This window comes from Sceloporus occidentalis, unplaced genomic scaffold (genome assembly GCF_023333645.1).
Source record: "Sceloporus occidentalis isolate IW3139 unplaced genomic scaffold, rSceOcc1.0.p SCAF_1, whole genome shotgun sequence".
NCBI classification, from domain to species: Eukaryota; Metazoa; Chordata; class Lepidosauria; order Squamata; family Phrynosomatidae; genus Sceloporus; species Sceloporus occidentalis.
The window spans coordinates 197,756,368-197,779,940 of NW_028316981.1; the positions used below are offsets into that span (position 1 = coordinate 197,756,368).

The window sequence follows — 23,573 nt, forward strand, 5'->3', positions numbered from 1 at the left end:
TTGTATTTTATTGTACTGTATTATCTGTATTCTTTGTGATTGGACGGGCTATAAATAAATCATTATTAGTATTATTATTATTACTTATGTTTGTCAGCATTCATTACAGTTAAGCATCGTAAGTAGTAAGATTAACCACAGTTAAGACTGTCTAGGATTCTTAACCATTAAAACCCCAATTAGCTTTAATGGAGCAATGTAAGAAACTGGAGCAATGTAAGAAACCATCCACTACAATTCTTATTTACATCAGAAAGGAAAAGCAATGAAGGGATGAAATCCATAGTCCTCAGTCCTCTACCAAACACTGACATAAGCAATCATCCCTCTTATGTCATCCCTGACAATATTATTTTTAAATATAGATGGTTCTCACATTCAAACTCACACATGACAGTTCCCCAGCATTTTCAGGGATAAATCTCGACTGTAGTGGATAATAAGTGGATAAGCCAAGAAAGTGGATAATTCTGATTACCATATCAAGGTTAACAGAAAGCAAAGAAACAGGAAACACGTTCATGTTAAATACACACACACACAAATATATAATAGAATGGACCAATCATCAAACAACCCAACCTGGAAAAAGCAAAACATTGTTAAGGAAAGTGAAATGGGAAATGCAGAGATAAGTACTGATTTTCTCTGCAACCAAAGGCTGTATTGCTAACATACATCTGATTGGGAAGAAGACCCAATGAACACAGCAGGACTAGCTTTCAAATCAACATTCAATGGATGGCACTACACAAAGTAAACTGAAAATCATACTACTCCAAAAAAATTATGGTCACTTTATACAAATACAGTGCACCCTTACCTAATGCGGGAATCCGTTCTGGACCCTCCCCCCACGTAATGGAAAAAACACGTATGCTTGAGCCCCATTGGAAGTAATGGGGCTCATTCCCGCAGCACACCCCATTACTTCTTCCGAGATGTGCCAGTTTTTTTTCTGGCGCAGCTTCCAGCGCATATTGGAAGCCGCATAAGGCACGCTCGCATATAATGCGGGTGCACTGTATGAAGGCAATGTCAAATTTTCTAAACACTGGGACAAAAGTGAATATGCATTTTTCACTTAGTAAGTGGGCTTGAGTTAACAAACACTTGTTTTAAGCAACACAATGTTTAAAGAGTAATATTAGAGCATTACCTCAACAGAATCCATTAGTCCTTGTAAGAGTAGCTTCTGGTGGGGAAAGTCACCATCCCCCACTGGAAAGTAGCCTAGTGTTTGTATAGCTCTTTCTTTCATCTGAAAGAAGAGGGGATTTGTTTCAAATGTCTGCCATGTTTAGGGAGGGAACCATCATCAAATCTCAGAACCTGATCAAGTTTATAGTATTAGCTGCAAAATAAAAAATAAAAATAAATTCTGCCTAAAGTCTTCTGATCACATAATGCTTTCATTCTCTGTCCCATTAATAGAATGTTCCTTCCTCTTTTTCTGAAACAGATATGGTGCAGCATGGTATAGGGATTAATGTCAATCCTAAATGTGATAAACTCAAAATTGCTAGCAATCCCCCTTAAAAGCTACTATAGTTAATGCTAACATCTCAGAGCAAAAACAACTCTACATCATGATTAATTTGGAAAAAGAAAAGCTTTCATGTGCAATCTATATTTAGGAGATCAGGAACATTATATCTGTACCAAGCCTAACACAAAACAACACATATCCACACTAGGAGTCACACAATGTAAGAGCATTTGCAACTTGTGTTATAACCAGAATTAGCATAGTTCTCTAAGATTAAGTAAGTAGGGTACATATCTTACAGAGAGCCAGCATAGTGTAGGGATTATGAGGGATGAATCTCGGCAAGAACACCCCATAATAGATTCACCTTAGGGTCACGATAAATCACAAAAAACGTGAAGGCACACAACAATATATCTTAGACTAATAGCTGGCAGACTGAGCTTGTTACTCGTTTTACTGAATGTACAGAGATCAGCCTTTTGAAGGCTGTATAAAATTATTCCTATAAAACCTTCACTGTACGTGCAACTTCATGGAATAAAATAAAAAAAGACAAATCCCTACCCCACCCTGACCAGGTTGCAATGCAAACTGTAACTAGGGTTAAGGACTATGATGGTTGAACAAGATTCATGGAGAAAAGTAAAATCTGAATGCAGAGTGGAAGATATTATATATATTTTTCTATGATGATGATGATGATGATGATGATGATATTAATTTAAAATCCAATCCGTGAACTGCCTCAAGGAGATCTCAACAGAAGCTGTGATAGTATTAGGATGGAAAGAAAGTAAAAACTGGAACTTGAACAAACTAGGTAAGTATTTGGCAGATAACTTGCTTTTCAATATTTTTAGAGATAGAAGATTAAAATATACTGGAGAAAGGTGGGAAGAAGCTTGGAAGTTGGGTTGGGAAATTCTCCTTGACAAAGTCAAAAGGAATATGAAGTGCAATGAAGTAAATAATGAACTTAAATCCATATACCACATACTGAATGTAGGTTTCTAATCGTAAACAGTGTATTGATTCTAACCTCTAATAAGCCATGGGGGAGGGGGGAGAGAGGAATGGTTATGTGTAACACTGTTTGTATATATGTTAAAACAATTCAATAAAAATGCAAAAAGGTTTAAGTAAAAAAAAATTTAAAATTTAAAAAATGTACAGTGAGTCCTACATGTGCAGGTCCCTATGCAATGTAACACGTACCAGTAGAAGCATGAGAACCACGTGCCTAAAAGTTTTCCCTACCCTATAGGCAAGTCACTAGTATGTGCTCAATTGATTTACCCCAATTAAGAATCAAAATAATATCATTTCTTTCTTTCTTTTCTTGACAATCTGCTTCCCACTTTTAGCCATAAAGAGACAATGTTTAAATGCCTTGTATGCATGAACCAAAGACACAATCAAAGAAATCATGAAACATAATATCAGTGTAAAACATTACCTTATTGGTTTCCTTGCCAGATGGAATTCTGGCTAGTAAGCTTTCGACAAGATGAAGCTTTGTAAATCCAGTCCCTTCACTGGGGATGGGCAAAGGGGCATTCCTGCCAATTTCCCCCAGTGCTGTACATGCAGCTACTGCCAAAAGTGGTGAGGTACTATCCAAAAAAGAACCTGGTAAAAACAAATGGATTTATTTCTATATTCCTCTTTTTAAAAGCCCACTGTCTTGAGCTTTTATTCTACCAAGCTAGAAGATCTTGATTTGACTTCCTCTCCACCTTCTCCCATCTGTCAGTTTCAAGAGCGTTCTATATATCTCCACTGTTTCTGAAGGTTTTTCAGCATTGTGGAGCAGATGGGAGGTAGCAAAGAAGCAAAGCAAAGAGGGGGGGGAGGAAATCCTTAAAGACCGCCTCCATTCCAGTTGGATTCCTCCTCTGGATCAGCAGATGAAAGTAGAAAGTTTAGGCAGGATCCAAACAGATTCAAAATTTAAGGAACACCAAAGATGTTAAAAGACTCCTCTTTTATATGAGGTATTACAGCTAGAATTTCCCTTATCCAGAATTCTGGAACCCAAAATTTTCCAAAAACCAAAACTTTTTTCATGAGTGGCTAGGATAGTGATGCCTTTGCTTTATGATGGTTCAGTGTACACAAACTTAGGCCTGTTACAGACTGCCAAAATAAATCTGCTTCGGGTCTCTTTGGAGGAATGCTGTTTAAATGATGAGTGCATCCTAAGAATCTGATAGCTGCACCAAAGCTGCACTCCAGTGCTTAGGAATGGAGCGTGGCTTTGGCGCGACCTCCGGACTCTTAGGACCCATGCATCATTTAAATAGCATACCTCCAAAGAGACCCGAAGCAGCTTTATTTTGGCAGTCTGTAACAGGCCTTAGTCTCATGCACAAAAACTAGTTAAAAACGATTGTATAAAACTAGCATCATGCTGTGTGTAAGGTATATGAAGCATAAATGAATTTGTGTTTAGATTTGGGTCTCATCTCTAAGATATCTCATTATGTATATATATGCAAATACAGGTATTCCAAAATCCAAAACATCTCTGGTCCCAGGCATTTCAAATAAGGGAGACTCAATCTGTATGACTAACAACATTATACAGAGTAGTATCAAAGGTAAGACAGATATTACTTTTATGTTTATGGGACCTCCGCTTTAGCTAAAACATTAGCTCGTAGATGGCCAAATTTTCTATTGTTCACCACTATTGTTCTTCAGACAGTAGTCCAGAGTGGGTCAGGGATAGCATATTGAGTAGTACCAACTAACTGCTACACAAGTTAATAGACTATGTAATAAAGCTGGTGCCATCTAAAAGGAAAGGCTTCACAGGTATGGAGGACTGTGGTTGGGCAGAGCCAAGCCATTACAAACCAAATCTCAAAAAGGTGTCACAATGGGAATTTTTCATACTTGTTAGTGAAACAACGTAAGAACACTGTGGCTGACCTTTAATTACAATTTGGTAGCTTCCAGGAACCATTTAAGATAGCCATCAATTATTTGGCCATATTTGTCACAGATCAGCTGTAAGATTCTACTCTTGTGTCCAGTTAGAAAACACTAATATACAGATAGCTGCAACTAGAGAAATCCAGCACAACTCTACAAGGAGCTGGAAGACCTGGTCTAAATCCAACCAAATGCTGACACAGAACACTCCCTTCCCTTGCCATCCCTACTGAAGCCTTTTTTGACCCTTTCAAAGAATTTAATTTTTTTATGCATGAAAGGCTGAAGCAGAAAGAGGATATCTACTATTCAATCCATTGTTTGATCCTGCCCATAATTTCTCATGAGTTAAAGTAGCAAAATATCAAGCAACAAAATACAATGCCATAGGGTCTCAGGCCATTGTTATTTTATGAGGGCTCTTTGGCAAAGTCTCCTGAGCAGAAACTTTCCTAACATTATCCTAAAGATGCTACAATGGTTAAGAGAGAGGTTTTGTTTTTCAGATCTAGTCATTAAACCAACTGGGTCAAGATGCTGACTGACCTATAGTTTCTGTTGTCGACTTTATCAGCTGGTCTTGTTCTGGGACAATAATAGTATTTGGGTCTTCTAGGTCATGAAATTCTACCATCCTCGTTTTTCTCTTTGACAAATACCGTCCTACAGTGAATCCTAGAGCCAACAAGGATCCATGCTGCATTTCTAAATTCTGTAGATAAAGAACAACAATCCCAAAAAGAGATGCAATTTGAAACATGATAATCACCTACATTTAGAATGGTACCAGTAGCTTTATAGACATTTAAAATAGAGTTGCAACATTTAAGCAAGATTGGGGAACTGTTGGCATTTAGGGGGCCACACTGAAACCCCCCCCCCACAGGACCTCAAAGGCTACAACCTCCTGAAAAAAGAAATTTATCCTCAAATATCCCCCAGAGCCCCCAAGAGGTCATATTTGCTTCACTTCCAGATCCTTTTAGGCAAAAATGGCTTATCTTGGGCCTACAAAAGGCCAAACTCCAGCTTCCAAACATGACAAAATGTCCTCTAGGTCTGAGGTCTAGGTTTGAGTTTTTTTCCAAAATCAGATGACAGGCCCAGTCTGAAACCTAATTTTAGGTTTAGGTTTAGGTTAGCAGAACAAATAATTTGTTCATTGATAATGGAGGCCCAAGAATGCAATTCTATAGTTCCTATACTTCAGAGTATAAACCATGCTGAGTCCAATGAAACTTACTTCAGAGGTGAAATGTGCAATATTGCACTATACATGTATTCTGAATGATGTACAAGAATACATCTTTGCATATGTAGTCTAGAGCTCCAAAAAATGTTTTCTGTTTGATATACAACCTTCGTCAAAAAAAATTTTTTTAAATAGAATAACTTGTCAAAATATTCTCCACTCTAAATCTAGAAGTGTGCACACATCTAAATGCATTTTAAAAGCATTTAAAATATATAATTATTTCCAAGATGTCCTGGTATCTCATTTTTCTGGTCATAACTCCGGCTCTTCTTTCCAAATTTATATTTTTTCCAATTGCTTATGCTATTTAATTATAAATTAATTCTATCCAATTAGTTCAATTTTCTTTAGATCAGAAAAAAATGGAAGGATCATACACTAGCATTTCTATGTTTTCACAGGCATTAAAGAAAACTTCTTTAAAATCAGAAAATGTCAACTCTCTTACATGATTGTCCTTTGCTGTTTTTATCAGATGCTGAACAGATGTTTTAAATTCATTTTCTGAAACTGTTGACAACACTACTGAATAAAATAGAGCAGCCAGCTCCCTCATTTCTTCTTTGTTAGTATTCATAAGGCTCTGAAAAGGTTAAAAGGGAGTAAAAGCTGTTAAAGATGCATCATGTTTTACTAGCAATTTTAAAATCATAAGGCTAGTCCTGTAGTCCAACTTAGGGAGCAGGTGAGTAGCATGCACCTCAAAATTCAAACGATAAGATAGGAAAAATGCAGTAGAGGACAGCCTGCATCATCACTACTTCAGCTGACTAGTTAAATCAAGACATATGCAGAACATAGAGGAATTACCTTTATGGACCCCAACTCCCAGAATCCTCAGCCAACATGGCTACTGGCCATGCTGAATGAAGGTTTTTAAGGATTACAATTAAAAAAATAATTTCTCAAAATCAGCAGCAATAACACTAATCAATACAGCTTCAAGTCCTGAAAACCCTTTTATTCCAATTATTTTGTTGCTCTACCTACAGAACAATCTATTTTTGCCTTTAAAATTTATCTTTAAACAACCCAACATTCTTAGGAGAAATTGCCATAATCTTTATTTTTTTAACCCTTATTTTACTTTTATCTTTTAAAGGTTCAAGAATTAATATAGTCAATTCTGGTTTTTATTATGGCAAATGGCCATTGGAAACCCAGACTTGAAAGGTAGCTAATAAATATATTTATATGATTGTTTAAAAACCAATGTTTCTAATAAATGTCCTTTAAAGGACATCTCTATAATATTTATAGGGGAAAAAAGGTAAGGTAAAGGTAGTCCCTTGACATGAATGTCTAGTCGTAACTGTCTGTAGGGGACAGTGCTCATCTCCGTCACTAAGCTGAAGAGCCAGCGTTGTCTGAGGACTACTCCAGTAGTCATGTGGCCAGCATGACTGCACCGAATGCAGTTACCTTCCCATCGAAGTGGCATCTATTTATTTACTTGCATTTGCATGTTTTCAAACTGCCAGGTTGGCAGAAGCTGGGACTAGTGACAGGAGCTCACCCCATCATGCAGCACTCAGGCCTGAACTGCCAACCTTCCAATCTTCAGATCATCAGAATTAGTGTTTAAACCACTAAGCCACCCCATCCCTTTATTTATAGCAAAACTTGTCCATTAAGGCAGACTTAACAAACATGTCATAATGTCTGCCTGTTAATCATTGTTAATAACGCTGAATCCCTACTCTTTATCTCTTGGAGGATATGACTCCTTCCTCACAGTCAGAAAAGTAAAATTTCCTGAAATTAAAACATATCTCTTTCTTTGAACATACCTTTATCCAATCCATTTTGTCAATAAATCTTGTAGCTAGTTTTTCAGGATAGACTGAAATAACCTCCAACAAACAGTACATGACTGGCAAACCTACATGATATTATTTAAAAAAAAAAAAGTAGGAAGGTCAACATTGCCAAATTATTTTTAAAAACAGCTTCATTTATACCAGTTCATACTGAACTAACAGTGTCTAAGCGGTTTACAATTGTAAGCTAATAGACCCCAACAAACTGCAAGTATCTGGAAAAATAAATCATACTTCTACTGGATTATTTTTGCAGTGCAGATATAGCCTAAGTTACCCAGCTGTTCCATACAGTAACACAGAAATATCTGATGCAGTATCTAGCATGCACAGGACTTCTAAAATTGGGATACTTGTAATAGATAATGAATAAAAACACAGGCAATATTTATAACATAGCACAAGCCCTTACCAGTTATTTCTGAAAGTCCTCAAGGCTCTAGACAGCTCAAGTGAAGCTACTGAAACTAAACCATAATCTTGCCATTCATGACACAGAACCCACTTCAATTCAAGCAAAGAGTGGCAAATGCAGTAACCTGGATTACTTACCTCTCATTTCAGGCTCTGTATATCTTATCTCAAGCTCCGTATATCTCAAGATCAAACTTGATTTTACTTTGAGAAACTACTTTGGAATAAACTATTTTAATAACTGAAATGAGCAACTACTTATGCCCAAAATATGGTTATAAGTAATCTGATCATTAACAAGAATATAAATTGTTGGAGGGAAAAAACAGAACTAAACTGGATTTCCTTTTCTCCCTTAAAATGAGAATAAATCTGAATATAATTCAAAATCTACATGACAAGATGGAAAGCCAAGCCAAACCACACCATGAACTCACCGACACAGAACCCAAAAGCAGGAAAGATGGAAGAATGAGAGGCGGAGCTGCCAAAATCCCGCGATACTGGAAGTGATGCCACTTCCGGTGTCGCTGTGATGAGAAGAAGTGATGTAAGAGGGAAATGGGAAATGCTAGACTGCTGGAGGCAATGGAATGCATGCAGAACAATGGAAATACAAAAAGCTACTATTTATGCATTGGGGATTGCAAGATTAGAAATCTTAAAAAATTAAATAAAAATGAACTAAAAAACTGACTCCTGACAAGAGGATTTAAACTTTTCTTTGGAAATCAGAGCGCTCCAAGTCCTCCTTAGCATCAAACAACAGTAACACATCTAGGTATTTTTGAGACATCCTGTGGCTGAACTAATTTAAAATGATACTGCAAAATTAAATTCTTAATACTCTGTCCTTAAATGCTCAACGGGTACTGATGTTTGTTAGAATTATTTTGGCACCAGGTTAAATTGGCTTGATCATCTCTAAGCTTTTTGGGCTCAGTAAACATGACTTATTTTTAGGTAATTGCACAGTATTTTTTGAATTGCTTGAAAGTTTTTCTATTGTTTCTGTCCTGACATCTTTGAATATAAGGCAAGATACAAATACTTAAACAAACTCAGAGAAGCTGATTGTAACATGAGTGACGACCAGAAACATGGGCAGCTTTTTAAAAAGGACTGGCAGTGCAAAATTGAGTCTTCAAATAGCTATGGACCATCAAAGTTAAATGGAACTTCCCGATACAGAGGCTGTGTAACTGGAGTCATTGCCTTCATGAGCACCCAGAAGCATCTGCCTGACTAATGAGGAACAGAGTGCTGGACAAGATGAATCTTAGTCTGATGCATCACATCAGCCCTTATTTTCTTAGGAAGTGATCATCTTCACACCTAACAAAATGACTGACAACAGTCAATGAATTCGTCTTCTGAAACAGCACATTAAATATACAGCCAAGCAATGCTTTTATGAAGTCAGTAATAAAATAAGATTTTTTTTTTATGGCTCATGACTTCTCACCTCCAACACCAGAGAGCAGCTGCTGAAGGAGACTTATATAGATCTGCACAGGGTTGCTTTCACCACCCTTTGAGGTTGAGGATGTTATAACATGTCCAGACAGGAGATTTCTTATATAACGGCCAATGGCTGGGGCATGATCTTGCATATCTGCTAAACTCTGAGAGGTGGGCACCACACCAGCACTATGAGCAAGACACATCCGAAGATACAGGACTATCTAAGCAGGGACAAAAAAGAAAAGGTTAGAAAACAGGACATGCAACACTGCGAACCATCACCACTATGAGTCAGAAGGTGTTTAGTTCCCTCAACTGCTACTCAGCAAATGAGTAATGGCCAGAATCCTGACAGGACACTATGCTAACAGAACAATAATTATGCAAGTGGTTGGGTTTTTCCAAATATCATGTACATTTGGTAACTAGTGTAGCTAATCAATCTAGAAGTACACAGCCCTGTCTTTCCTTTTTTATTTTGGGGGTGGAAGCTAACTGACTATTGCACAGTGAGTGAGACCAAAGTCACAATGCATATTAGGCATTTTGTGCTACTACAGGATCCAGCAAAACTACACAGGAGTAAATTTATGCTATGCTATGCTATGCTATGCAAAAAGGCTATAGGATGTTAACCTATGGGTCTACTCTCACTGGGACTAGTAACAGGATTCAGACCTATATATTTTGGGTGGCTACATCAGAGACATGATCTGGTCAAGTATAACATCCTCATACACATACCTCTCCAAAGGTAGCTGGGTTGAAAGGCATGACTGTAGTCCCAGTCATGTATTTAGCAGGAGTTTTCATTCTATGAGAAGCCTAAGACAAACAAGTAAACAAAAACGTCAGGGTATTTGTTCAAAAGCCCTACTGTAAATCTAGTGCAATTAAAATTTATCACCCAACATCATATAAAACTCTTGTGTCCTTTTCCTTGGGATTACTATGGCAACTCTCAGCTTAAAGCTCAAAAAGTAAAAGGGAAATATAATTATCAATCTGTCCAGCAACTAAAGGCATGATGGAGCCACCAAGAAGAGAACCCAGTCAGACTACCCTGCCTCAACCCCAGCCTTCCAAAGAAACCAGCCAATCATAGCCCTCAGTCATTCCATATTATAAGCCATTCTGAAATGTCCCACTTACAGTTACTCAATTTTTATGCCACAATAAAATAATGTATATCTTCACAGGACTGAGTATCTTGTGTATATCCAGCAGTAACAATGCAAATTAAACCTGTTCTAGTTCCAGGTTGTAACATGACAAAATGTGGAAAAGTCAAAGTGATTGTGCATGGATATTTCTGCAAGGCACAGGGCCTTTTTTGCATCTACGTAAGTCATCTGGGCCCAACTATACTCCTAGCAGTAGGAAGGAGTGGGCTGCATGGCCTCCAGTTTCTGATTGCATCATACTCTATATTATAGAAAAGATGACACCAACACTCAATATTTTTCTTAGCAATCCTATCTTGAGAGTGCATACCACAAATTCCACCATCACCCTCTGCATTTTAATATTTCAATTATAATCAGCTCTTCTGTCCACCCCTACCAAAAAAAAAAAAGAATCATAAAATATATATTTTTAATCTATTCACTGAGTTGTTCACTGGCTTATAGAGCATTTCACAATAAAACAGTTTTTAAAAATCTTTGATGGCAGTATCTTAGTAAAATTGAACAATTTTATTTTTAGTTTTACTTTTTTGGTTTTACATGCAAAAATGAGGTTCTGTGCTGATGTAGCAAAAGGATAATTAAGTTGCTGAGGTGCAAGGGTCAGCCCTTTATTCTGTAAACCGGGCACGGAGAAATTTAGGCCATCAGGGGAGTCTCATTCAAGTTGCCAAATTCTTCACTCAGGCATCATCCTGCTTCTGGGGCAGAAAGCAGCTCTTATATCCCATTCGAAGCCAGTCATAAATGATAAATTTTCAGTGGGGAAGCATATCTCTGATCGGTAGATGTCTGAACAGCTTTTCCTTGCTCAGCAATGTGAAAGGGAAACTGAGAAATAACACACACACCTCACTGCACTAATCTAGATAGAGCACCTGAGAAGAAGGTGGATTAGAAGGGTGTGTGTGAAAGAGAGAGAGGGCCCAAATAGACAGGCCAAAATAAAGCTGCTTCAGGTCACTCTGGAGGTATGCTGTTTGGCTGCACTGGCTTTGGCGTGGCTTCTGGCCTCTTAAGACACATGCAACATTTAAACAGCATACCTCCAAAGTGACTCAAAGCAGCTTTATTTTGGCCGGTCTGTTCAGGCCCAGAGTGCAAAACACAGAATTGTGTAGATTAGGGAGAGTTTTTTTTTAATGGTGCAATGATGTGTATTCATGCACATATGGATGTGTGAATGTTGTGTATATGATTGTATGATAAAGACTGTATTCATGCACTTTGGATATGCGCCTCTCCCCACAGGTTTCCTGAATATCAACCCAACCCTCAGACAAAAACGAAGTTGCCTCTCCTCCCATAAGGCATTCATACCACTCAACAATCCACTCTACAGAAAAGGTGGGGATCACAAACACACTACAGCAGTCTGCAGAGCTCAAGAGGGGAAATACCAAATGTAAAAAGGAGATGCCAGCTGCTGCAATTCAAGAGCGCTGTAACACCTACCTCTGCAAAACTGGCAAGCAATGGGAGAGAAATTGGACAGCATAAACAGACTTCGGCAGGAAAAGCTAATTAAGAGCACTAGTCCTGCAAGAGTTGCAGAACAAGTACTTTGCATGCAAATAGGAATAATGTAGGAATAATGCCACCTGACACCACTTTAAGTACTGTATCTCCATCCTATGGAATCCTGGGATTTGTAGTTTTACAAGATCTGTAGCTTTCTCTGCCAAAGAAGGCTGATGTCTCACAAAACTACAAATTCCAGGATTCTGCAGGATGGAGCCATAGCAGTAGAAGTGATATCAAACTGTATTACTTCTACAGTTCAAATGCACTCTTCATCTCGGGAACCACACCATGGTTAAGTAATTTATCCATTCCCCTTATACTCCGTCTTTAAAACAATAAAAATTATTATTGTGAAATCAAGTAGGCAAATAGATAGGCTGAAAGAACAGGAAGACCAATCCCACAGACATCCTGGGAAAGATAACTTTATAAAGCTGAGGAACAGTCCCTCCTACTGGTGGAATCTACTCTCATCACAGTCAGAGAATACACCAGAAGCAAGGAATCCTCAGAAGGTCATAATGTACAAGGGGAAACTCATAGGGGGAAAGAGTAATGTCTAAACCAGGAAGGAGTTTAGGACAATTGCAACTGATTGTTTTAAAAAAGCAGAAAGTAGGATCAAAGAAGAGGTAGCATCCCAAAAATAAAACAGACACAGGTCTTCTAAGTTACCTTGACCATGTAAGAAAGAATATAGGAAGAAAGGGAGCTTTTTCATAGTTATTCAGACCAATGGTTCATCTAATCAAGCACAGTTAATTCTGACTGGCAGCACTCTCCAGCATTTCAAGCTGAATTCTTCACTTCCTCTAACTTTAGTTCCCCAATAGCGTCCCATCAAAATACTAACCCAAGACTTGCACTGCATTGGTTCCAAAATCTAAACACATGCCCAGGATGATAACACTTTAACAGTTAATTAATAAATAGAAATCAGCTAACTATTACAAGTACAATGGGCCCTCAGCATCCACGGGGATCCATTACACTGCCTCTTTCTCCTCCTTTCTCCTCCTCCTCTACCCGCCACCACCTCCACCTCTTCCCCGCCGCCGCTTCCTCCTCCTCCCGCCACACCTTCCTCCTCCTCCTCCTCCTCCTCCTCTTTCCCTCCCTCCTCTTTCTCTCAGCTTGTGGCATGCCACCCCTTCCTCCTCCTCTGCCCTCCCTACAGGCCTACCATCCATGGAAGCGCAAATCCATGGATGGCAAGTCCGCTGATAAGGAGAGTCCACTGTATTATATAAAATTATAAGGGAGACAGTGTGGTACAGTGGGTTCTTCCCTTACGTGGAGAGGTCCATTCCGGACACACACACCCTCGCGTAAGTGAAAAAACATGTATGCTTGAGCCCCATTGAAAACAATAGGGCGCATGTAGCGCAGCGTGTGCACCACTGTTTTTCCCACTGTGCAGCTTCAGCGTAAGCTGAAAGCTGTGTATGGCACTGGAACACTGTATAGTGGTTTGAGAGTTGGACCACAATTCCTAGCTTAGCCATGAAACACACTGGGTGACCCTAGGCAAGTTGCAAACTCTCAGCCTCAGGGGAAGGCGATGGCAAACCTCCTCTGAACAATCCTTGTCAAGTAAAACCCCATGATGGATTCGACTTAGGATCGCCATAAGTCAGAAACTGATTGCATACTACAACAACAATATAGAATTATGTCAAAACATCTATCAGCATCTTTCACCATTTCATCCATATCTTCCTTTAAAAAGCTCAGAAAGGCTTATGTGTTGTCTGCCAAATATTCTCTCACCTTCACAGGTTTCAGAGACAGGCTTTCCTGTCTGCAGCATTAGAACTGGGGTCAGATGTCTTTCAGTCACTCTCTTACTGGGGAGAAAGTGGAACTAGACTCTTATGTCGAGATATTATACAGATTTTGCCACAGTAATCAGTAATAATTAACCTAGAGCTGTGTACCTTCTCTTGGATATACTGCACCATTTCTGGAAATGAAGGCATCTGTTTACCAGCACTTTCTTTTTCATTTTTACTAGGAAATGTTCTCAGTGCACGTTGTGCTTCTCCGTGTACCTCCTCCCGCCTTTCAAATCAAAAGAGAAAAACAGTTTGTTTATTTATTTCATTTTTATGCTGCCTTTCTCCCAAAAAGAGACCCAAAGCAGCTCACAAGATAAAAGCACCTTAAAAACATTTTTAAAAAACAATTAAAATAACCTCAATAGTGGTGCATGCATGCAGCTGTGCTGCCATCATTGTGCTGCCACAATGGAACGTCAATGGCAGCATGTGCACATGGCCACACTGCCATTAGGAACAGCTCCCATTGTCCCCAGTGGTGGCGCATGTATATGGCAGTGTCGCCATTAAAGACAATGGGACTCATTGTCCCTAAGGGCTGTGTGGTCACGTGCATGCGCCACCATAGGGGACAACTGGGTCTTGCCGTCTTCGGATGGTTGATACCAAGGGCCAACTGTATATACATATTTGATACTCCTGACCCAATCACATGGAATTCTTTAATCAGTGTATTACTCTGAATCAATGGCTAGTTCACATATAATGCTAAACTGTAACTTTGTGTGTTGTGTATAGGCTAGAATGTGTCTGAGCAGAGCCAAGAGCAATAATAAATTAGAGTTTTCATTCATTTCAGCAGATTTCTTAATTGCCATTATGAGTGAACAAGAAACTGTGTTTTTAAAAACTTAATTTGGGTTCAGTGGTGGGAGATGCAGTCATCCCTTCTAATTTGCAGACTTGAGAGATCATGGTCTTGCTTTTCGCAATAGCAAGGTGGAGAGGGATTAAAATGCTGTGTGTGCCTAAGGCACGCGCATGCAGCTGCACATGGGAGGGCACACCCATTATAATCAATGGGCTTTGATTATTATTATTATTATTCATAATCCACCTGGTATTTAAGACTGATAGAAAGCAGATCCTGGAAGAGCCAGTCCCCCCACCCCAAGAGGCCCTGTGCTCCTTCCTTATTCAGTCCAGAGTCCTGGGAAACTCTCCACAACAGATTTGGAGGGCTTTGGGGAAGAAAAGGATAACTCCTCGTTGTGGATGGTGCATGGGAAGTGAAAAATCACATCTTCTTTAACCTTCTAATGGGGATTCTTTCATCAATTGTTGCCTTGATGTCTTTCTTGTATAAAGCCAGTCTTCAGATACTAGTTTTCTTTTATGATAGCTTTAATGGTGTTCCCTCCCTCACCAGCTTTCTGTCAGTCATCTGTATTTAGCTGGACCACTATAGGTTCAGCCATAAACTACTGAGCTGGAACAGCCATGATCTATTAGCATAATGCAGGACAAATTCACCGAAACAATCAACTGCAAGCTTTTGGTTAACTCTCTTATATCTCAAATCACAACAAAGTGTAGCTATACAGAGCACTTGCTCCCATCCATTATTTCTTATGCTTCCCTCCTTATAAAACTTACGGATCTCCTGCAGCTAAAAGAAGTAAGTATCTCGAAGGAATGTGATCTGATGGAAACACTGTGCTGGCGAATTTTACAGCCACCTGACGTACTTGGACTTGAGGCTTAAAAATGAAAGAAAAGGAGACATCATCAAGCTGTTTGAAAAACATAGTTCCCTACATGAAGTAAACACAAATAAGCTTTAAAAAGAAGTTTAAAAGGCAGCTATGGGGAGGGGGGAGAATACACTTCATCTATCATTTAGCTAAAGGAGCAAAGCCACTTTAGGTTTTTCATAGTAATCAGAATTACTGATACTGGAAAGTAGTATCACCTTCAATACATTTAAACCTTTTGCCCAGTGAAACTGGCAAGTGGTCAGCAAACATGGCAGTATCAGTTCAAGCACTGCCAGAGCTGGTGGACCAAAATATATAGCATAGCACAGCACATTAGGTCTAGGGCAAAGAGATGGGTTCTGAAGATATGACTAATACATAGTAACACATGTTCACACAATGTGAAGCCCTCCTCACCTGTGCAGCTCCGGGCCGTGGGTATTCGCCTCCCTATCTTTTCTTCCGCTCCCTCTTTGCCCCCCCCCCTTTTTTTTCTTCCCTGCTCATACCCAAATTCATGTGAATTCCCTCTTTTTCTTAGTCAATACTTCCGTGTTGTCTTTCCTAAGACCAAAGATCTTTGGCAATACAACACACTGAGTGGCAGTTAAAAGGCATTCTGGCTAACCTCTACAGGCAAGCAATTGAGACTATCATAAAAGCCTTCAGTGTTCTGAAATAGAGAGACTTGGTTCATTTCTTATACTACCTTTATATAACTGATACGTATTATCTAAAATCAGACCATTCTGGAACATAGTGGATAGATACAATCTATTTTTTCTGCATTACAAAAACATGAGACACCTTTCAAGCAGATAGAAATGTTAAAAGAACAAGAATTTATCATTAATGTTATAAAAACCTGTATACAAATCTCAGTAGCTTCAAAGAATTAACATGAAAAGATATCCAGCCTTCCATATTCTCTGTTAACCTACCTTAATCAGGTTAGAAGCCACTAGTGCCTCCATAAGAGTGCGTGGTGCTCCTTCTAAACTGGTGTATGCTCCAACCATCATAGACAAGGCCTCCTGAATAGCAAGTCTAGTATCAGGTTCTTCCTGAAATAAGATAAATCTGTTAGTACTTACCATTCAAATCAATTCTATGAAAAATAAATAAATAAATAAATTTCTAAAATCATCAACCTTAGAAAGGGCTTCAAAAAACTGCTGAACTAGTGCCAGGTCCTTGGTGAACAGCTGAGGTATTCGACTAAAACGAAGGGGAAAATTAATACTTTGAAAGAGCAATATTCAAGAGTGAAAAAATAACATACATTAGAATTAGCATATGCTATTTATACAGTTTAAGTATGTTATTTTTCATAGTCTTATAGGTACAACACCATAAACACAACTGAGCTAACAACCGAGTATAATAACCTTAAACATATTAAACACTATCTTCAACCAGAGTAAAACTAATTTAAAATTGCAGTGCCTAACATGTGTCTAACAGAAACCAACTTGAAACAGATCTCCAGAGGGGTTTTTTTGGGTGGGGGAGGATATGAATTTATGGTTGTGATACATACTTGAGTCATGATGAAAATCAAGAAATTCAAGACCACAACAGAAATAATTGGAAACCTGACAGCACAGTCCACCCAACTGTTATGAAAAGGGGGGGGGGGGGGGGTGACTACCAAGTAAACATGAACAAGTTTGTAGCCTAGAAAGACTGTGCAATCTTATGCATACTTACTTTGAATCTCATTGTGTTTAATTGAACTTACTTGTAATTGCATAGGGAATGCTTGCACAACTGTGTTCATCCATGTGTTGCTGAACTCCAGCTCCCTCCAGCTCTATCCAGCCATACCAAAGGTATGGTTCCAGACATACCAAAGGTATGGCTCCCTCCAGCATTATCCAGATATACCATAGCGATACCAAAGGAAAAGATATCCTTTTCCAAAAAATCTTGTGGTCGCTGTGTGCCTTCAAGTTGTTTCTGACTTATGGTAACCCTAAGACAAACCTATGTCAGGGTTGTTGTTTTTTTGGCAAGATTTCATACTTCCTCTAAGACTGAGAGACTATGACTTCCCCAAGGTCACCCAGTGGCTCTCCATAGCCAAGCAGGGATTTGAACCCTGGTTTACAGATGAACATCAACAAAAATTATGACCACAGATCTCTACTTAATTTTAAAGTAGACAATGAAGACATCAAAATAGTTCTAGATTTTTCCATACTTGAGCTCAATCATCAATCAAATGGGAGACTGCAGTCAAGACATCGGAAGAAAACTAGGGCTTGGAAGGGAAGTTATGAAGGAACTAGACAAGATATTGAAGCATAAAGATATATCATTAAATACTAAATTTAGGATTTTCGATGCATCATATTTCCCATTTCTATGTACGGTTGTAAATGCTGGACAGTGAAGAAAGCTGACAGGAAAAAAATCAGCTCATTTGAGAAGTGGTGCTGGAGAAGACTTCTATGTTTCTATGATTCTAAGATACTGTGGACTGATGAAACAACCAATGGATGGGACCTACAGCATGTCAAACTCAAGCTCTCCCCAGAAGCAAAGATGACCAAACTGAGGTTGTCATATTTTGGCCATATCATGAGAAGAAAGGACTCATTAGAAGAGACTATTGAGGGCAATAGGAAAAGAGGAAGATCACATTCCTGATAGATGGATAGATTAAATAGAGAAGCCACAGCCATGAATCTGCAAGAGCTGAGTAGCATGGTTGAAGACAGGGTGACTTGGGGGTCTCTCATTCATAGAGTCACCATAGGTCTAAGTAGACTTGAAGGTAGTTAACAACAACTTCCATAGTCATAGTGCAAGGTTCAAACCACCATACAATGCTGCTCCCTCCATCAATATTTTAAAACCCAAACATCCTGCTCTCCTACACTAGTGTGTCTTTACAAGTGCATTCTAAGGCACCTGAGGTGAGATATCAATTGAGAATGTCCTGTATTCAGTCAAAACATTGAGCCTTTAATGCAACATTAAAACTCCAACATCAGTTAAAATAATAATAATAAATAATAATAATAAAACTTGACAGAGTAGCAAGTTATTTTGGTACAATTTGCTGGTATCTCATGAATTTAAATAATTTCTGTTACCTGGACAGTTTTCCAACAGCTGAATAGGCCATTGACAGTAATTTGGGGTCCTTCAATTATTAAAAAAAAAAAGTAACATCAACAGAAAGAACTATGAAGTAATACACATTTAGATGTCCTAATTAACCCGATTATCACATTTCACCTTGTATCATTCTTCTCATATATTTTGTAATAAACCATGTTTCAAGGACACAAAAAATCCAGAACCAGCATAATTATCTGCGATGGTAAACCTCTTTAAAAATAAAGAAGAGATGGGACTGTGTTCTAAATGCAAAGCTGAAAAAATGGTAGTATATGAGAACAAAACTGCTCCCAGATCCTTTAATTTTACTTTTTTAAAAAAGGAATCCTACTCACTGTGGAACTATACAATATGCAAGACACTGTGGAACAAATTAAGAGTTTGAAACATGCTTAAGTAGCACAATTCCATGTATAATCTGGGAATTGATGACAAAATTTGACCCTCTAAACTTGATGGATTTTATATTAATACACTTTATTCAAACGTTATATCCAAATTTGGATGCCTGGTAGTTTCAGAGGTCAGGCAAGTACACTCAGACAGAAGGACAAGATTGTCCTCTATTGAGCACAAACAAAAGATTGGACAGTGTGCCCTTTTCCCAATCCATACCCTTAAATGTTTGCTGATAACCAGAAAAATCCAGATGGCACATCTGCTGCACCATCCAAAAACTCCAGAGTCCAGAGAGCTCCCAAAAGGTGCTCCCTGTGCATCGCCAAAAGAAACTGCATAGAATGAGTACAGGAACTACACGTAGGAGCAATGAACTTACATGTTATTAAATGAAGTTCTGACTATCCAAGAGTGGCAGTTTCTTTTCTTTACAAGCACTTGCTGTTCTGTATTATACTTTTCATCTGAACCAAACATCAAACATCTTCTCAGATAAGAGCAATTATATGACCGACTCTACAAAAAAGGTCATTCTTTAAGTGGAGCTTTTAAACTCACCTCTTTATATTCATTAATCAGTTTTGTGAGTCCATTCAGAAGCATTGGACCTAATGGCTTGATCTTACTGTCTGGGCAACTGAAATTCAACACATTAAAAAAAATTAGGTACGTATCAACTGTACTGTTGCAAGACATTCTTTTAGTAAACATTTTCCTTGATAAAGAGATAAATCAAGTGGAAATCAAGTTCTAATGGAAAACCTCTCTGCTCAGTCATGCCTCACCTTTTGACAGGCAGTGAAAAACTGGCCCTTTGAGGATACTTTTTGATTAGGATACTGTATGTTTCACTGCTACCTTTTCTTAAGAGTGTAAACTATGCTCCCATGATTTGGGGATTGAATACACATGATACAAACAAGTTTATAATTATAATTGATTAATACTGAGTAGTATAACATCATGTGTTACACTGAAAAGGGTACAGAGACACTAGGTTGAACTTTATATGTCATTCACCATAGAATCACTTAACTGTATTTTGACAACCAAGACTATATCATTACATATGATGCCATGAATATTAAAATACTTACATCACACAAATATGATGCACAAATTGAAGAGATAAGGTTCTTAGTTTTGCATTGGTATTTGCACCAAACAGTCCATCATAAACAACCTAGCAGGGGGAAAAAAGGATTTTCATTTGAACACTTATTATTTTGATTTCTTTTTCACGGGAACCACAATCATTATAAGGGTAGGTCTAACTGTGATGTGAATTTTCCTACCAGAAGTTTCTGTATCCCAATTAAGGTTGACAGTCTTTAAAGTGATTCTAAAAAATATCAACAATGATCTATGAAACATGGGGTCTAAGATAAATGATATCTAAGCAGAGCCAGTGTGCAATGGTTTGAGCGTTGGACTATGATTCCGGAGACTCTGAATCCCACTGGTTGACTATGGACAAGTCAGACTCTCTCAGCCTCAGAGGAAGGCAAAGGCAAATCCCCGCTGAATAAATCTTGTCAAGAAACCCCTGTGATAAGGTCACCTTAGGGTAACCATAATTCAGAAATGACTTGAAGGAACATAGCAACAACCTACTTGTTTCTTCCATGTGCTACTGTAAAAGATTACTTATTTATGCTGCATACTAGAAATGAGATCAGCATTACTGCATGAGAGAAAACATTACCTGAATATTTGCAGGAAATGTTTCTGCAGCCTGTCTGGAACGCAAAAGATGAGGGACAATCTTTAATTTAACACGTGTGCTGACTGGGTCACGTTTCAGTTCGGGTTTCAGAACTGCTCCCTGGTATAAAAAGATATGGGTTTAAGGCAAAGAACTTTATAGCCAGAACTACACAGTACATATGTTAGCAGAAGTTTTTATAGTACCAATATTGTAAAATACATACAAGTAGATATAATGCATACATATGATTGGGGTTCTGTCAGATAAGTTCAGTTATGAAATGTAGATATAAACATAGTTTACCAAACCCGGGGGGGGGGGCATTAAACAAAATGTTTATAGCTTATCCATTCCCACTTACAGGAGAAAGGCAAGATACAAGTTAAATGAATAAATAATAATCTCTACCACAGTGGGAAACATGGCAGCAGTGCCCAAAATGCCAGGGCACTTTCTTCTCATGCACTGTGCATAAAATCTTTTAAAAGGCCAAAAGTGCAAAATGATGTCATGAGTACTGACTTTCCCTTAGGCTGCCTGAGAATGTGACAAATTCTTCATAAGAGCTAGTAAGATGTTAACTTTCTCCTTCTGGCAACAGATGTGGGTTACATGGCACTTTAACTGATTAACATATATTTATTAGTTTTTATATCTTAAATGGAAGGTGAACTTTAACCTCGAGCTTAGTTGAAAAGAATAATAATGTCTTCAATAATTTGCATTTTTCTCCATTTTTAACACCTATTTTAAAATGTATGCTCCATTTTGTGGAGAATAAGAGCTACAATTAGATATTAACTCAGAATGTCCCAGGCAGATTTGGCCTAAGAAAAGTTACTGAAGTATTGAAGGGAGAACATGATTGTCATCCAGTTACATGGATGGCTACTACAGGGAAAAGCAATAGTCAGATTAAATTATTTCTTCTTCACTTCCTCATTAATAGGAGGAGGAAGAGCATGAGAAGCCAATAACTCTAAACACCACATAATTGGGTGTGACGTGGTACAAAAGGAAGTAAAATAACAAAGTACAAATACTCATTTTAAAGAGAAAGGTTTTTTGTTTTTTTTAAATCGAGAAGGAACATGGATTTTAGAAATTAAATCTTACCTCCTTGGTTTTTAGTGGTATGTCCCCAAGATACACTTTATACAGTTTGTTGATGATGGCTGGATTATTCCAGTCAATTAAACTAAAGAATGTTAGAAGAAAATACATACAGTTAGATTGTGGGATTTATTTTATATTATTGTAAATAAAACTAATCTGCTGCCAGCAGTGTAACACTTTCTTCTATGCTTTAAATTTCCAATAACTGAGTAAAATAATCAATACACACACACACTGAGTTCTCAGACTGAGTACAAACCAGGTTCTCTAAATTTATATAACTTGCTACTTATTTGCCTTCCTGAGAAGGAATTAGTTGATTAGTTGATGTGGCTGTGTCGTAAGTAGGACTTTCTATCTATTTTATATAGTTGTCACAAATTCTTGGTGTTTTTAAACACACTGCCAATGCAATATAGCAAAACATATTGAAACTGAAGGAAAGCCTCTTTCAAAAGGTGAGGAAATATTGCTCAGTTCTGGAAGAACAAGCTGCTTTGCCAACACTGTTAGGTGGGACGACATGGCAATTTCCCAAGCCACTCTTCATAGTTCCTTGACTCTATGGACTCTACAGAGCTAAGTATTGAAGAAATATGTTGCTCTGCACAGATCCATCCTTGGGTTGGAAGTAAACAGTGGAGCTCTATACACACAGCAGATTGCCAAGGCATCCACCAGCATTTGTCACTGCCTCTCTTACACTTTTTCAAGATTTTAGATATTTCCTTGCATGAGTGCAGAGATTGCCAATCTGTTCTTGCGACAGACCACTATATGAGTGATTGGAAATCCCAAGATTCTAGCCAGATTTGGGAATATAAGATCTGCTATTTTTAAAAAAAACCGGAAGAAATCCTACTGGGCACATATGGATTTCTAGTAAAATAACTGAAATTATTCTTAAGGTTTTTTTCAAAAAACGCACAAAAACCTGGTGTTGACTTTGATCTTGCTATATGAAACATGCGTTTAGTTCCTACATTTCTAGATACTTTGCGCAAATTTGTACAAATTGAATTCAATATATACTGACTGAGGTGATATTTTAAGCCCCCCTCATCCCTGCTCCTCCTTTTAGTGGATTTTGAATTCTTCCAATGATTATCCCATAACATCTTTAAAGTTTTCTAAAAAAACTTGTGAGCCCAAAGCAGATCCTGATTAACACATCCTCATTCATGCTAACCATATGCATAGAGTATTTTTTACTGTATTTATACTTTTCTGTTGCAATTTTATTAAAGTTTATTATAGCACCAAACTCACTATCTTTTTTAACAATTCACAATATTTTTCTCTTTTTAAATGCAGATACCTAGAATCATACTTCAGCCCTCTTATCCTATGAAGAAGTTGTGCTGGCATCACTGTAAACCTCCTTCAAATAAAAGGCTGTGATAAATGTCTCTCCAAACTGTGACACAACCAAGATCTGTCAAACCCAACAGCATACTTATGCAACCCTAGTACTGAAATAACTACAAAGTCAAAATAGAACATACTGTATAGCTGGATCAAGATTTATTCAGAGACCTATTGAAACCAGTAAGACTTAGATTAGCCATGTCTAATTTGGGTTCCACTGATTTA

General features: G+C 38.1%; 1 protein-coding gene across 2 annotated transcripts in view; it reads right to left on the reverse strand.

The window, feature by feature from the left end:
• The window catches only part of ECPAS (Ecm29 proteasome adaptor and scaffold), a 76,482-nt gene that overhangs the window by 36,742 nt on the left and 16,167 nt on the right, over positions 1 to 23,573 (reverse strand). Inside the window, exons 9-25 of one of the 2 annotated variants that reach the window (XM_089488327.1) lie at positions 21,981 to 22,062; positions 20,862 to 20,981; positions 20,254 to 20,339; positions 19,715 to 19,793; positions 18,730 to 18,779; positions 16,780 to 16,846; positions 16,570 to 16,692; positions 15,528 to 15,631; positions 14,031 to 14,154; positions 10,127 to 10,207; positions 9,384 to 9,603; positions 8,356 to 8,448; positions 7,475 to 7,566; positions 6,133 to 6,267; positions 4,976 to 5,141; positions 2,949 to 3,121; positions 1,160 to 1,261 (exon numbers count right to left, since the gene is read on the reverse strand). In XM_089488327.1, coding sequence (XP_089344453.1) covers positions 1,160 to 1,261; positions 2,949 to 3,121; positions 4,976 to 5,141; positions 6,133 to 6,267; positions 7,475 to 7,566; positions 8,356 to 8,448; positions 9,384 to 9,603; positions 10,127 to 10,207; positions 14,031 to 14,154; positions 15,528 to 15,631; positions 16,570 to 16,692; positions 16,780 to 16,846; positions 18,730 to 18,779; positions 19,715 to 19,793; positions 20,254 to 20,339; positions 20,862 to 20,981; positions 21,981 to 22,062 — 1,897 coding nt within the window. The remainder of the gene's footprint in view (positions 1 to 1,159; positions 1,262 to 2,948; positions 3,122 to 4,975; positions 5,142 to 6,132; positions 6,268 to 7,474; positions 7,567 to 8,355; positions 8,449 to 9,383; positions 9,604 to 10,126; positions 10,208 to 14,030; positions 14,155 to 15,527; positions 15,632 to 16,569; positions 16,693 to 16,779; positions 16,847 to 18,729; positions 18,780 to 19,714; positions 19,794 to 20,253; positions 20,340 to 20,861; positions 20,982 to 21,980; positions 22,063 to 23,573) is intronic. The other variant, XM_089488335.1, reaches the window with a different exon arrangement.